Consider the following 12,571-nt stretch of genomic DNA (forward strand, 5'->3'; position numbering starts at 1 on the left):
ATATGAACAAGGAACCATTCTCTTTGCAGCAGAGCGAGTTGTTTTGAAGTGCAGTGGACATAAGCAAAGCTTTTGCTTTTGTGCATGGTTTGTTTGTCAGAATGGATACATATCTTGAAAAAAAGAAAGAAAGAGCACCAAGAACCAGCACCTAATGGTAACTGAAGGATATAGGCTGTCAGAATTGCTGGCAAAATATAAGCTCTAGCAGGGTATTCAGTACATGCTTTATATTTGATGTAGGATGCTGTGTTTTTTTTCCTGTCCTCTATGAAGCTGTTCCTTTAGGAAGCAGCTACTTTCACATCAGTGCAGCACTGTTGATTTTTTACATGCACAAAGAAGACAATAAATTAAAAGGCTAGGTTTTTAAGCCAATTTCAACTTTCCCTGCTCAGACATCCAGAGTTTTGTATCATTTTATATTGTGTCTATGGCAGGTTCATGTTGTGATACAACTGTGTATTATGTTGGTGATGGTCATATGGGGAATTCTGAATCAGAGATCAGTGTCTAATCATCCCAAACCTCAACACATGCGGTACTGCTTAGCATCGTTCACAGTGAACTTTTCAATCAGAAGAAAGGGAAGAGTCCTGCATAGCTTAGAACGGACTAATTTGAGGATTTGTTCTAACTTCTGCAGGGTGGCAGGACCAGCCTCAAGCGCTAGCATGGTAGTTCACCTGTTGAGAGCCATAGGCCAGGAGCCCACCACTGACCTAGCAACCCTTGGCCTTGCACATCTTCCTTTCCTTTGCGTTTGCTTTTTTACTTGCCCTTTCTAGGGTTTTGTTAGTCTGAGCAGCGATAAGGAAAAAGAGCAGCAACCTCCACTTTTGTGCCGTTAAGGCCCAGAGGAAGGAAACAAGCAAAGAGGGTGTGGTGACAGTGGCAAGGAAGTGAACCTACTTAGGGTAGGGATTCTCTTGAAGCTCTTGCCCAAGATCTCCCCAAAATCTGGAGCTGACATTATCCGGCTTCTTTAACTGTCCCAGTTGTTTCTCCAGTCTTGTTGAGCTCATTTCAAGCTCAATTACATATTTACATCCTAACACTGATTGTGCTCTAAAATGGTTAGGGTTGCCATAATGATTTAACAAAGAAACTTGAAGCTGCGTTTCTATGAGCAGGGATTTGAATATGCATTTCCCATTCGCCCAGTGCAATGTTCGGGCTAGGATACCACACCATAAAGAGCAGTGTGTTTAAGCTCAAGCACAGGCAGGGATGCTACAAGTTGGCTTCCACTTTTAAAGTTCTGCTGCCTCTTCTAGATGATTTCATAAAAAAAAACTTTACTGCTCATCAACAGTTCTTGAGCTTTAGGATATGCTTCCCTCCTTTGGGGGATTGAAATGTCACCTTTGAGGCATTGTCTGTTATACAGGAGATACTATATTTAGGTCCAGGATATGCACAGTTGACCTATGTAGACTTGCTCCCCAAGTAGAAGAATTTGACAGTTACCACCTTAGATGACAGGCTGCCTTTCTTCAGCTCATATGATCCCTGAATTTTATACATGCCAATTTCTTAGGCTAACATGGGGAAATGGGGATGTCTGCAAGAATAGAAACTACTGTACCTGTCTTTTCCAGGAAGCTTCCTTCACTTCTAATCCTGTACAAAGTGTTAAACCACAAGATTTGTAAAATGTTTGTTGACCAAATGTGCACTACCTTTGTTTTAGAGGCAGTTTTCCTGTCAAAACCAGTTATGGGGAACATCGGCAGGGAGGTGCTGTTGCCCTCATGTCCTGCCTGTAGGCTTTGCATGTGTACTTTCTTGGCCACTGTGGGAAAGAAGGCTGGATTAGACAGACCTTTGTTCTAATCTAGCGTTATGGCTCTTGTTATGTTCTTATTAGCATACTGAAGAAGTAGAAGATGAAGGTGGCTGCATCTTTCTGTCTGTTGCACAGGCCCTTGGATTTATGCTAAGACAGGTTTGATGCAGACCTTTAATAGGTCTACTGAATAAAGGGAGGAAAACCCGTTTACTTACCACCTGCTGGATAGAGCACTCTTCAGTATAACAGTCTTGTGGACTTTTCTGTCATTCATTTGGGGCATCCACAAGAGGGTCAGGATGCCAATTCTGCTGCTAGTCAGTGATCTTGAAGTAGTTAATCTGTCCCCTAGAGAATGTACCACAACCCACCAGCTCCTAGCCATTAATTAAATAGTTTTGGAACTCTATTCCTGTTGAATATTCAGTACTATCCTACTATGTTCCTTTTTATATATTGTAAGCCACCTAGGACGGCCTCAACAGTTATAGGTGGCCTATAAATACACGTATAAATAAATATAAATAAATAAATAAATAATTCAGAACTAGATAATTTTATTTTTAAAGTATTTGGGGTGCATCCGGGCAATGTTAGGATGTTTTTTTCTTCAGAAACATACTAACTCAACAGATCTTGTGGCTGATGCAGGTAGTTGAAAGATCCATATAAACAGTTTAGGGAACAATTAGACAACATTAGAGCAGCCATAGGATATTTTGGGTTCCTGGATCTGGGGCTGGAGTCGGCATCATAGCTCACAGTCCCTGCCCATTGCCACCAATATGGAAAGTGCCATGCCAGCTGTCTCACCAAGTTGGAGGATGCAATCTTGGAGAGGGGAAGGGGTGGGGTATCCTGGTAAGTGGGAAGGGGGAGAGATGAGAGAGGCCAAGATCTGAGCTATGGTGATGCCTCTCCAATCTTCTTCCTTCCCCCTCTGATACACTTCAGCTAGACAAGCAAACAAGCCCATCTAGAGAAATAGGTTGGATGAGGGGACAGGGAGGTGAACATTGCCTCAGCTGCTGCTCATGCTCTGCACAGAGTGACCATAAGCCTCTGTGCTTACCGGCTTCTGGGAATTGTGATAGGATTGCACTCTTAGTCCAGGAATGTACAGTAGCATCAGGTGACATCACAGGCCCTTCAGGGTGCAACCTTCATTGCTCATAAGCCTCCAAACTTGAAGGTTTATGAGCGTCCTTTGCAGAGCAGAGTGGGGGACACAGCAGTAGCAGTTTCCTTCTCCTTGCTTCTTCTGCTCTGATGGCTAGTTTCAGCTGTCTAGTTGGGACACTTCAGATGGGAAGGCGGCCCCAGTCTCTTCCCCTCTCTGCCTCTAGAACACAGCTCTTTGAGGTACACTTTTCTTACCATGGACAAGTCTGGGATTCAGTTCTTTATGTGCCAAGTGCAGTACACGAGGATCCAAGCATGTGTCCAAGGCACCAAGATTGGAACCCTGTTTCTGGCCTTGTTTGGTTTTAAACAGGATGCATTCAAGTCATCCAATAATGTACAGCCTTCCCTAACCAAATACATTTATTACTAGGTAGCACATTTTGTATAAGTTTAAAGATTTGAAAGGAATTATATTAGATAAGATTCTCCATTGTTGTTGTTGCTACTCTTATAAACAAAATTGATTTGCTTCATTTATGTAAGATTTGGATAGTTAGTTAAGTTCAAAATTTTAAAATGGTTTAAGTTACAGTCTCCTAGTAGAGCAGTCCCCAACTCTTTTGGCACCAGGGACCGGTTTCATGGAGGACAATTTTTCCACCGACCCAGGAGGGGAGGGGATGATTTCGGGATGATTCAAGAGCTTTACATTCATTGTGCACTTCATTTCTATTATTATTACATTGTAATATATAATGAAATAATTATACAACTCACCATAATCCAGGATCAGCGGGCGCCTCCCTCCAACATGCAGCCCAGCCCTTACCTGCTTCCCGATTCCCTCGCCGCTTGCACGTGCCCTCCCCAGCTTCTCCATGCCACTTGCTGCCCAGCATCGCTGCTGCCGTCGCCACCCCTCCCTCCTCCTTTTGGAACCCAAAACCCAAAAGGACCCGAATGATCATCTGTATTTGCAGCCGCTCCCCAGCAGTGATGCTAGTGCTGGGAAGAGGCTGCAAATACAGAGGAAGCTTTGCTCACTCGCCTGCCTCTCACCTCCTGCTGCGTGGCCCAGTTCCTAACAAGCAACGGACTGGTATCGGTCCATGGTCCAGGGCTGAGACCCCTATCCTAGTAGATGCAGGAAGTAGTTACAACACACACACCAATCTTCCATAATATCTTAAATGTGACTTCTTTCTTTTGGGTGCCAATGTATTATTTTTACCTATCAGTCTTATTTTACCTATCAGTATTTCTACAACATTCTTCTACCCTGCAGTTTTGGCTCTTAGTTCTGGTATATCCCTGTAAGAGATATTGCTTATCACTGTTCTTTCATATATGTTTATCCCAAATCTGTTTCTTTCTCTCTGGTTAACCATTGTGCTAGGTTTCCCTCCCAAATCACTTATGATGGAACATCTGTATTTTTGTTTGCCATTTGATCACAATCTCCCATTTGTAAAATATACTGTATATGGTCTTACTTATGACCTGTTCCTTATTTTCATTCTATATTGCCATAGCCTTTGAGAGAATGTCATCTTGGGGTATATTGATCAATTTTCTGTTGAGTACATAGAAAAAAAGCACAAGAAAAAGAGCTACAATTAGGAAAACAGATATAGACGCGGAACATATCTTCCAGAAGAGTAGCAATATGTGTCTCATGAAGAAAAACTCAAGTATAGTAGCAGTTTAAAGACTAGCTGAATTTCTATGGAATAAACTTTTGTGGACTAGAGTCCACTTCATCAAATGCATGACGTGTTATCTTCATTCTTTATCTTGTCATCCCAAGAAGCACCATCTATCCATTAAGACTCTTGAATCCATTCAGTGTCATGTTTCTCAATGCTATCAACATATTTTGCGCTTTAACTTTACTGGCGATGTGTGTGGTGCTACAGTGCTTTGAATACCAATGATGTTTGCTGGTGTCTGGTGGCAACCGTTCTACCATTCCCTTTGCTGTAAATATACATCTTTGATGACAATGAGAACAACACTGCAGCAATGTTTATTCATCAGAGCAGACAGGAATGATACCGAAATGGGAAATGATTGGCAGCCCTGAAAGCTAAATACAATTTTATATTCTTTCATCTTTAGAAGAGATGAATTGGAAAGGCACGCTTCTGTGTTCTTATCCCTAATGTAAAAGCATTCAGTCTTTCAGAGGAAAGTCCCATTATTTCTGTCTTTTCTTTCCCTCCTTTTATAGGGCAGTTCCTTTAGTGACATTTCCATATATATCTCCCTCTCTCCAGCAGGACGCCCAGAGGGTCTGTAGAAGTGGAAAAAGCACTTCATCTTGAGAGGAGCCCAGTTGCCAGATGTCTCTTGCTATTCTCTTGAAGGGGTATGGTGGCTCCAGGGTATTCTACAATCCTGTTTTGACCACAGGGACAAGCTGCTTGTCTGCCTGAGTCTTTAGCACAGATGCAGAACTACACAGGTGTGCAGAAAAAGTGCTAGTGAATGTAATAGTAATGTTGCATCTAATACTCCAGTGCCATATTTTAAAAGACATGCAGAAATGAATGGCCAAGAAAACAATCGTAGCAACTTTCTTTGCTGGCAAAAACCACCACACTCACAAGCCATTAGCACAATTACATTCTCATAGCATATGATGATTTTAAAGATAGTTGTTCTGCTCAATAGGATTCTGACTTGTGGGGCTAGAAAGGAAGATGCAGACTGAAAAGCACTGTAATGAACTTATATACAAGGACCAGCTACAGTTGGGATGAGGATTCTGCAAAGTTTGTAAGATAACCCAAAAATAACAACCATCAAGAATTAAATAAAGCAACTGCCAAACATTAGATCAGCCTTCCCAACTTGGCACCATCCAGGTGTGCTGGAATGCAATTTCCATTATCTTCAGCCAGTTATGGAGGTTAGGAGTCATGGTTACAACTGGAAGGCTGTATTTGATGCTGGATTTGTTTTAAGTAATATATGAAGACTTCACTCTTCTTGATGGTCTTTAGACATTACCCTTCCCTTGTTGTATAGGGTAACAAAAATAAAAACTGACAAGGTTGTATTCTAGCATATTATATGAAATGAATTCATATGTTCCTCTTGTGGAAACTTTCTTAAAAAATCAGGATCTGTCATCTGATAGCTTTTCTATTTTAATGTTATTGATCATAACAGCATTAAAATACTATGTATCTCAAAAGGTTAAAAAGATGGATAAATACATCATACATGTGCAAATAAAGTATTAGGATATTTGTTTTTCATTGCTTTATAAATACACTCAATTTCTTTAGTTTTATAAGAGAACTATTATAATACATGTGTTTTTCTAGAAAAGATAGCATCTGTATCTGACCACAATCAGATACAGAAAGAATTCTTGGTATTTCCTCTGGGGTGATATATTCTGACCTACAACTCCCATCATCCCTCACCTTTGGCTATGTTGTCATAGGACTAATAATGGGCATTGTAGGCCAAAACATCTGGAGAAACACAAGTTGCCCAATCTTGGTCTAATTGAAGCAAACATGCATGCGACTGATGAAAAGTCCGTATCTTTTCCCAAAGTGAAGCCTTTCAAACATCCAAATACAATAGTCACAGGGTTAAATGGTACATCACACTGTCTAATATTTTTATTATCCCCCAAAGAAGATTATATGAATAGGCTAAATCCCCAAGATAATTTAAAGATTTTTTCCTGATGCTTGATGTTTCCAGTTGTCGGTCAAAATTTACTGTTTTTCATTTCACTGCAGTTGTCACATGTTCTGTGGAGAGGAGTCACAGTCGGAAATATTTAATGATATGGGGGGAACTGTGATCAGGAGTTTTGAAAACCCCAGACTTCTAAGAGCTGCACCTGGAAGTTTTCTTGGCAAAGAGGAGGGTTGTCAAATGTTTCACAGTGTTCTGTTCTCCCACGATACAGATTATCATCAATAAACAGAGCCTGGCCTCCTCCACCACCTGCAGGAAATTAACAAGGGTTGTCAAGGACTGTCACTAGTTATGCTATCAAACACAATTTCAGATAATGCCCGGTGCTGCATGGTCGCTTGTCTTAAGTTATACCTAAAGGCACTGCTGACTCTTGATTGCAGGCGAACAACCCATGCAGAAGTAGGTAACCAAACCTTCTGTATTTTATGATAATGTTGGTGATTTGTAAAATTGTGAGATAAGTGCCTCCTTTTCCTCCATAATGAAGCCTCCAACCAGTACTTTGTGAAACTGAGAATACATAGTAACAACCATCCAAGGCATTGTCTAAAGATAAATAAAATGGTGGAAGGCAGGGACAGAATTAATCTTGCCTTTATGGAGATGAAGTGTGTCCTGTCAACAGTGACTGCAAGATATTACAAACTAAGCCTTTAAACTTGGGAGATGTTTGTGTGTGTCATATCCAAAAGTATTTTGGATATTTTCACAGTTAACATAGCTATGAACTGTTTCTTCCTAGTGGCTGCCATCCGAAGAATACTGTCCTCTGGCTGCATTTGCTTCTAAAGAGTTTGCCAGTGGCACAGCTCCACTGCATTGTAAATGAGCACAATGATCCCACTTTAGATCATGAGCAGTAGGTGTATTGCTGCATGCAAGCAGTCAGGAGTGATTATAGAGATGCTGCTAAGATTGCTGGCCGATTTTCTTAGTGCTGCCTTGCAAAAGACTGTGTTTGGTGTCACTCGTGCCCCATGAATCCTCTCACAGATTCTGCTTGTACAAGAGGGACCATGCAGTGTCCTCTCCCTCACTAGCAGAAGTGCTTCTGTTGAGTTTTCCTTTTAGCTGCCTAGACAGCAGAGTCTTCCTCCAGGACATGATAAACTGTTAGAGGCTTGAGCGAGTCAATCTGACCACTTCAGCTGGCATTTCCCAATTTTATTTATTTATTTATTTATTTATTTATTTATTTATTTATTTATTAAAACATTGACAATCACTCTGGAGAGCAGAAAGCATGCTCAGTCTTCCCTGTCCCCTTCTGAGTCCTCCCTGCCCTTTTACTTATAATTCACAAATTTAAATACTTTTCTATCCCGTATTAGTTATCACTCCCTCTAATTCAGAACTCACTTGGATTGTGTGAACGGCACAGACCAGAGTCAGTCTAGTTCTGTACTATCTGTTCTCACTAGCAGTGCCTGTCCTAGGTCATGCCAATTCCATGTAGGCAAAATCCTTCATGGATTTTCTTTTCCATTAGCAGGGCAGAGCTGGAATGAACCACAAGAAGTTTGAGAGGAACATCTAAATGGAATTTTCTGAAAGACATGACCATATGGACAACTTCAAGGGATTTAACTCTTAAATTATAAATTTTACGGCTATCAAAGTAGCTGAAGAGGCTGTTAAGTAAATGTGTAGTCATTGAGGTGGAATACTGATACTTTGGAGGATATCTTATTATAAAAATACTGACCTGATTACAGTTTGGCGACATCAGAAAGTTAACACAATTAGAAGTAGAGTAAAGGCTATTTTATGGTCTTTCTGCTGTGGAACTTTGTTGTTTACTTCTACTCGACTCAACTGTGCTTCCCCACCTCCAGTGCCCATATTCTATGATTTACTTTGGTTAGCCATGAAGTGTACTATATTCCAACAATATTTTAATAACTTTTAATATTGTATTATATATGTTTTTAATCTGCAGCCAGGGTGGATCTGAAATTCATTTGCATTATGTTTTATATTCTTATTTATTTATGTAAACCGTCCTGAGGCCTTTGCGACAGGACGGCATATAAATATTCTAAATAAATAAATAAATAAATAAATACTGTGGTTATCAGTGCTCTGAGGTAGATGGGTCAAGTTTAGGTTATTTACAGGAAGAAATCCTTTTCTCCTATTTCTAATGCACTGCAAAGGGTTGTAGGTTCAAGGCAGTGAATTGCTGTCATTCCTTGGGAAGTAAAGAGAGGCCAATCTAATGAAACAAGGAGAGTTCTTGCAGCTTCTAGTGGCTGGCCGTCTGTAAGAGTAGGTGTTACTTATGTCGGAATTGCAGGAAACTTGAATTACAATGGAGCTGGGCTGCCTGGAGTGTTTTGGGCACTTTAGGATCTCTTACAGAAGCAATAATTTTATAGGAGCAAAATTACCTATGATAATTCCTTCCTGAGTTCCAGACATAAACATGGAGGCTGTTTTGGAAGGCAACTTGAAATGCCTAGTTGCCAGGAATGGAGACAGGCGGTATCTGATCATATCTAACTTTGGTACGGTGAGGTGGTTTGAGCTGGTTGTTGTCCGACTCTCTAACGCAAAAGGAGATGGAGAGCGCTGGCGTGGGGAACGAGGCAGAGCTTTGGCCTGCTCTGGCTTCTTGATGAAAACCCACTCGTACCGTTCCATCGCAGGGTGCACCTTTCAACACAAAAGATGGTGACAGTCAGGTAGAACCTTGCCTCTGCTGTTCTGTGTGATCTGCTGGGACAGCACTGAGGCATACCCCTTGGATGGAAATGGTTTGACTGCGTTCCTGGGGGCCTTGATGTGAACACAGGGCAGGGTATTGTGGCATCTCAAAGTCGGATAAATGTATTGTGGACTCAGCTTTCATCCTCATCAGAAGCATGAAATGTTTTGTCAAATCACAAATGTAGATATACATGGGATGTGGGGAGCAGTGTGGTAATGGTGGTAGGAGTAAGTAACAGCCAGTCCCACACAGGGGGCAACGGAATTGCCTGGCTCTCTGGCTGGCATAGGTGACTAAGCAGCTTTGCTGCATCCAGGAAGGTCTACAGGTCAGATACTAAGTTGTACTTTTAACCTTAGGTTCCAGAATCAGTCAGTTTGATAATTGCTATGAACAGGAGGTGACTGTATAAGAATAATCGATGTAGTAAACTCTCAGAACTATAAGCAGTTGGGGAAAAATGGTTGGTAGTTTATGGACAGAGCCATTTCTTGGGACTGAAGCAAACTCTTCAAGCTTTGCAGATCTGGGACCCAACTTTACCCTCAAAATGCCACTTTGGAACTCATTTTTAATATTTAGCATAATTTTGTAAAATGTAATGATAGTGCTGCTTAGAAGACCCACCTTAGGTCAAGTTGTGACCCATAGTGGGCCCAGCTTCATGAGCTGAAGACCAGTGAAAAGGACTAAAAATAAATGCTTATACAATCAACAAATTCTTCAACACAGGAACTAATTTTAGACTCACTGTGAAAACAAAGCATTCTCCAGTACCAAAGAAACTTGATGCTCCCCCACTTTTTTTCCTTTCATTCCAGTCAGAGGAGAGAAATGCTCCACACACCTAGATGGGGTAAGAAGGAAGGCATTTCATAATATAAAGCTACTAGAAAGCTAAGGAGCCAAGAAGCTAGTATTATCATAGAATTTATTTTCTGAATACTGATTGAAACAGCCAACAATGTTAAAGGGCTGTGCATAGAAAGAGACTCTGGTGCGATGTAACACAATATGGTACTATCACAATCTTGTAACCAGTGTGTTATGGCATCATAGGTAGATAAACTGGAGCAAATTAGGATTGGGGTATCAGGGTCGCATTTCATTGACAAAGAGTTCAAGATGCTCAGCTGTTCATCTTTATTAATTCATTTAAATTGTAGCCTGCCCTTCTAGGGCAACCAACAAAGTAGGGTGTGCACGTGTGTTCACACCTCCCCCCCCAAAGTTAAAATGTAATCACCAAAGAGCATACAACAACAGCACACTCCATGTGAACTGTATAGCACAGCATAAAACACAGGAGTCTTGGAAAATCAAGCATGTATTTTGTCCAGAACCTCCCCCACACACAAAAACCCTGATGTCAGACCACATGCCATGGGAACAGCATAAGTATATAAGGCACCACGATTGAAAAGGCCTCTTCATGAGCAACCCTTCCTTGCCTCAGGTGGTAGAGGTATCCAGAGGAGTTCCTAAGTCCTGGGGCAAGTGGATGGGAGAGCAGATCCTTCTTCAGATACCCAGCAATGCGAGGTTATCAGCACAAAAATAAAAATGTCCCTTTAATTTGGGGGGCAGGGTGTGGGGGCAACTTACAAGCCTCTGGTTGCTGGAAGGATGGCATGTGGACAGATCTGTAAATTGGGCTGAGCCTGCCAGCCCATGTTCTAAACACAACACTGCACTATAAAGATAGTGTTGAAGACTGTCATGCTAAACCTTTAACAAAACACCAGAAAGTCCCTCTGACACTTAACCATTGCAGCCAGGGTGCAGTGCCCCTTGCCCCAGCCCAGGCAGTGGCGGTAGTGAGGTGGAGTAGCCACGGGTGACATTTAGGCTTTTCCCCCAGAGCACTGCCTGACATTTCTTCACATCTTTTTCTGCTAGTCAAAAGACACTCTTTGTTTTTCAAGATTTCTAAATTCCTGTGTTGTGCTAGATCGTGCTTTATAGTTTTTAACATATTAAGTTCTGTTTTATGTTTCAGCATAAGTTTTATGCTGTTTAGTGGTTGTATTTTAACTTTTGATATATTGTGCATATACATGTGTGTGTGTTTCCTTAATTTGTGGGTTGCCCTAATAATACATGTTATTGAAGGGCAGGGTATAATATAAATAAAGAACAAAGATCATAAACTGCATGTCTTAAACTCTCTGTCAGTGAATACAAAACTTTGAACCATTTTGTCAGCATTCTTTAGCACAGAATTTTTGGCAGTCTTTTCTGTCCAGACTCCATATGGTCCTGCCTATGCAAATATCTTGTATAGTTTCTGAAAATATCAGCTATTTTCAGTCCCATCATACCACACAGAGGAAAGCCCCCATGCAGTTTTCATGGATGCTCGAAAAAGCACTTACTTCCCCCACTGTGGTTTTTAACAGCAGTACCGTTGGTTCGTAGCCTTCACAGCACGAATACAACCTGCAGAAAATGAAGAAGAAAATGGGATGAGCTGAGTCTGCCGGTAACGAACAAGAAAAGCATCCCATAACAGCAACAGAACTGGGGGGGGGGGGGGTGGAAGGGATTATTACTTGTCAACACAGCATGTTCCATGTTAGTGCATTACTAGTAAGCCTGTGGCATGGACAGGAGCAAGATGCTACTGTCGCCCATTGGATGAAATGTACCCCTCCAGTTAGCTTGCATGCTTCCACGTTGTCTCATGTCCATTTAATAATACTATGTGGGCACATACTAGAGAGACTTCCATTTCTCTACACTTTGGATGCTCGGATTCAAATTAATTGAAAGCGGTCTGATGAGTCCCCAGTCATGCCTTTCTTGGGATACCACCTTTTGCGTTAGCAGGACAGAGCTATTGGGTTGTGTGTATGATGTTGCCCGCAGAGGCAGATTCTTAAGTACAGGTAGGCCACAAAGTAGGCTTCTCACCTGTCACCCTGCTCCAGCGACCTTTCTTTCTCACAGAGCAGCACCTAGAATCTGTGAGCCATCTTCTCCTTTCCTTACATCTACATGTCCCATTTGGAATGGCATTAAATTGCCCACAAATGCTCATGCCACCTTTTGCTTTGCTTCATCTGGGACTCAGGAGGCTTTACTGCCTCTTCTCTGCCTGGTGTTGGGGAAGGTTTTTTTAGACTCAGGTAGGGTGGTCATTTATGCATTGTCAAAAGCAAGGAGGAAAAAAGGACATCCAATTTGCCTGACTTGTATGCACAAATTTATTATTTCTA

The 12,571-nt window shown here is 41.5% G+C and overlaps 1 protein-coding gene across 1 annotated transcript in view; it reads right to left on the reverse strand.

Moving 5' to 3' along the window:
- Positions 1-6,743: 6,743 nt before the first annotated feature.
- Positions 6,744-12,571, reverse strand: part of LOC123035555 (TBC1 domain family member 24-like) — a 15,726-nt gene continuing 9,898 nt past the window's right edge. Inside the window, exons 4-7 of the mRNA XM_044453894.1 lie at positions 11,729-11,792; positions 10,105-10,200; positions 9,034-9,298; positions 6,744-6,889 (exon numbers count right to left, since the gene is read on the reverse strand). Coding sequence (XP_044309829.1) covers positions 6,744-6,889; positions 9,034-9,298; positions 10,105-10,200; positions 11,729-11,792 — 571 coding nt within the window. The remainder of the gene's footprint in view (positions 6,890-9,033; positions 9,299-10,104; positions 10,201-11,728; positions 11,793-12,571) is intronic.

This window comes from Varanus komodoensis, unplaced genomic scaffold (genome assembly GCF_004798865.1).
Source record: "Varanus komodoensis strain SLA01 unplaced genomic scaffold, ASM479886v1 scaffold7_1, whole genome shotgun sequence".
NCBI lineage: Eukaryota > Metazoa > Chordata > Lepidosauria > Squamata > Varanidae > Varanus > Varanus komodoensis.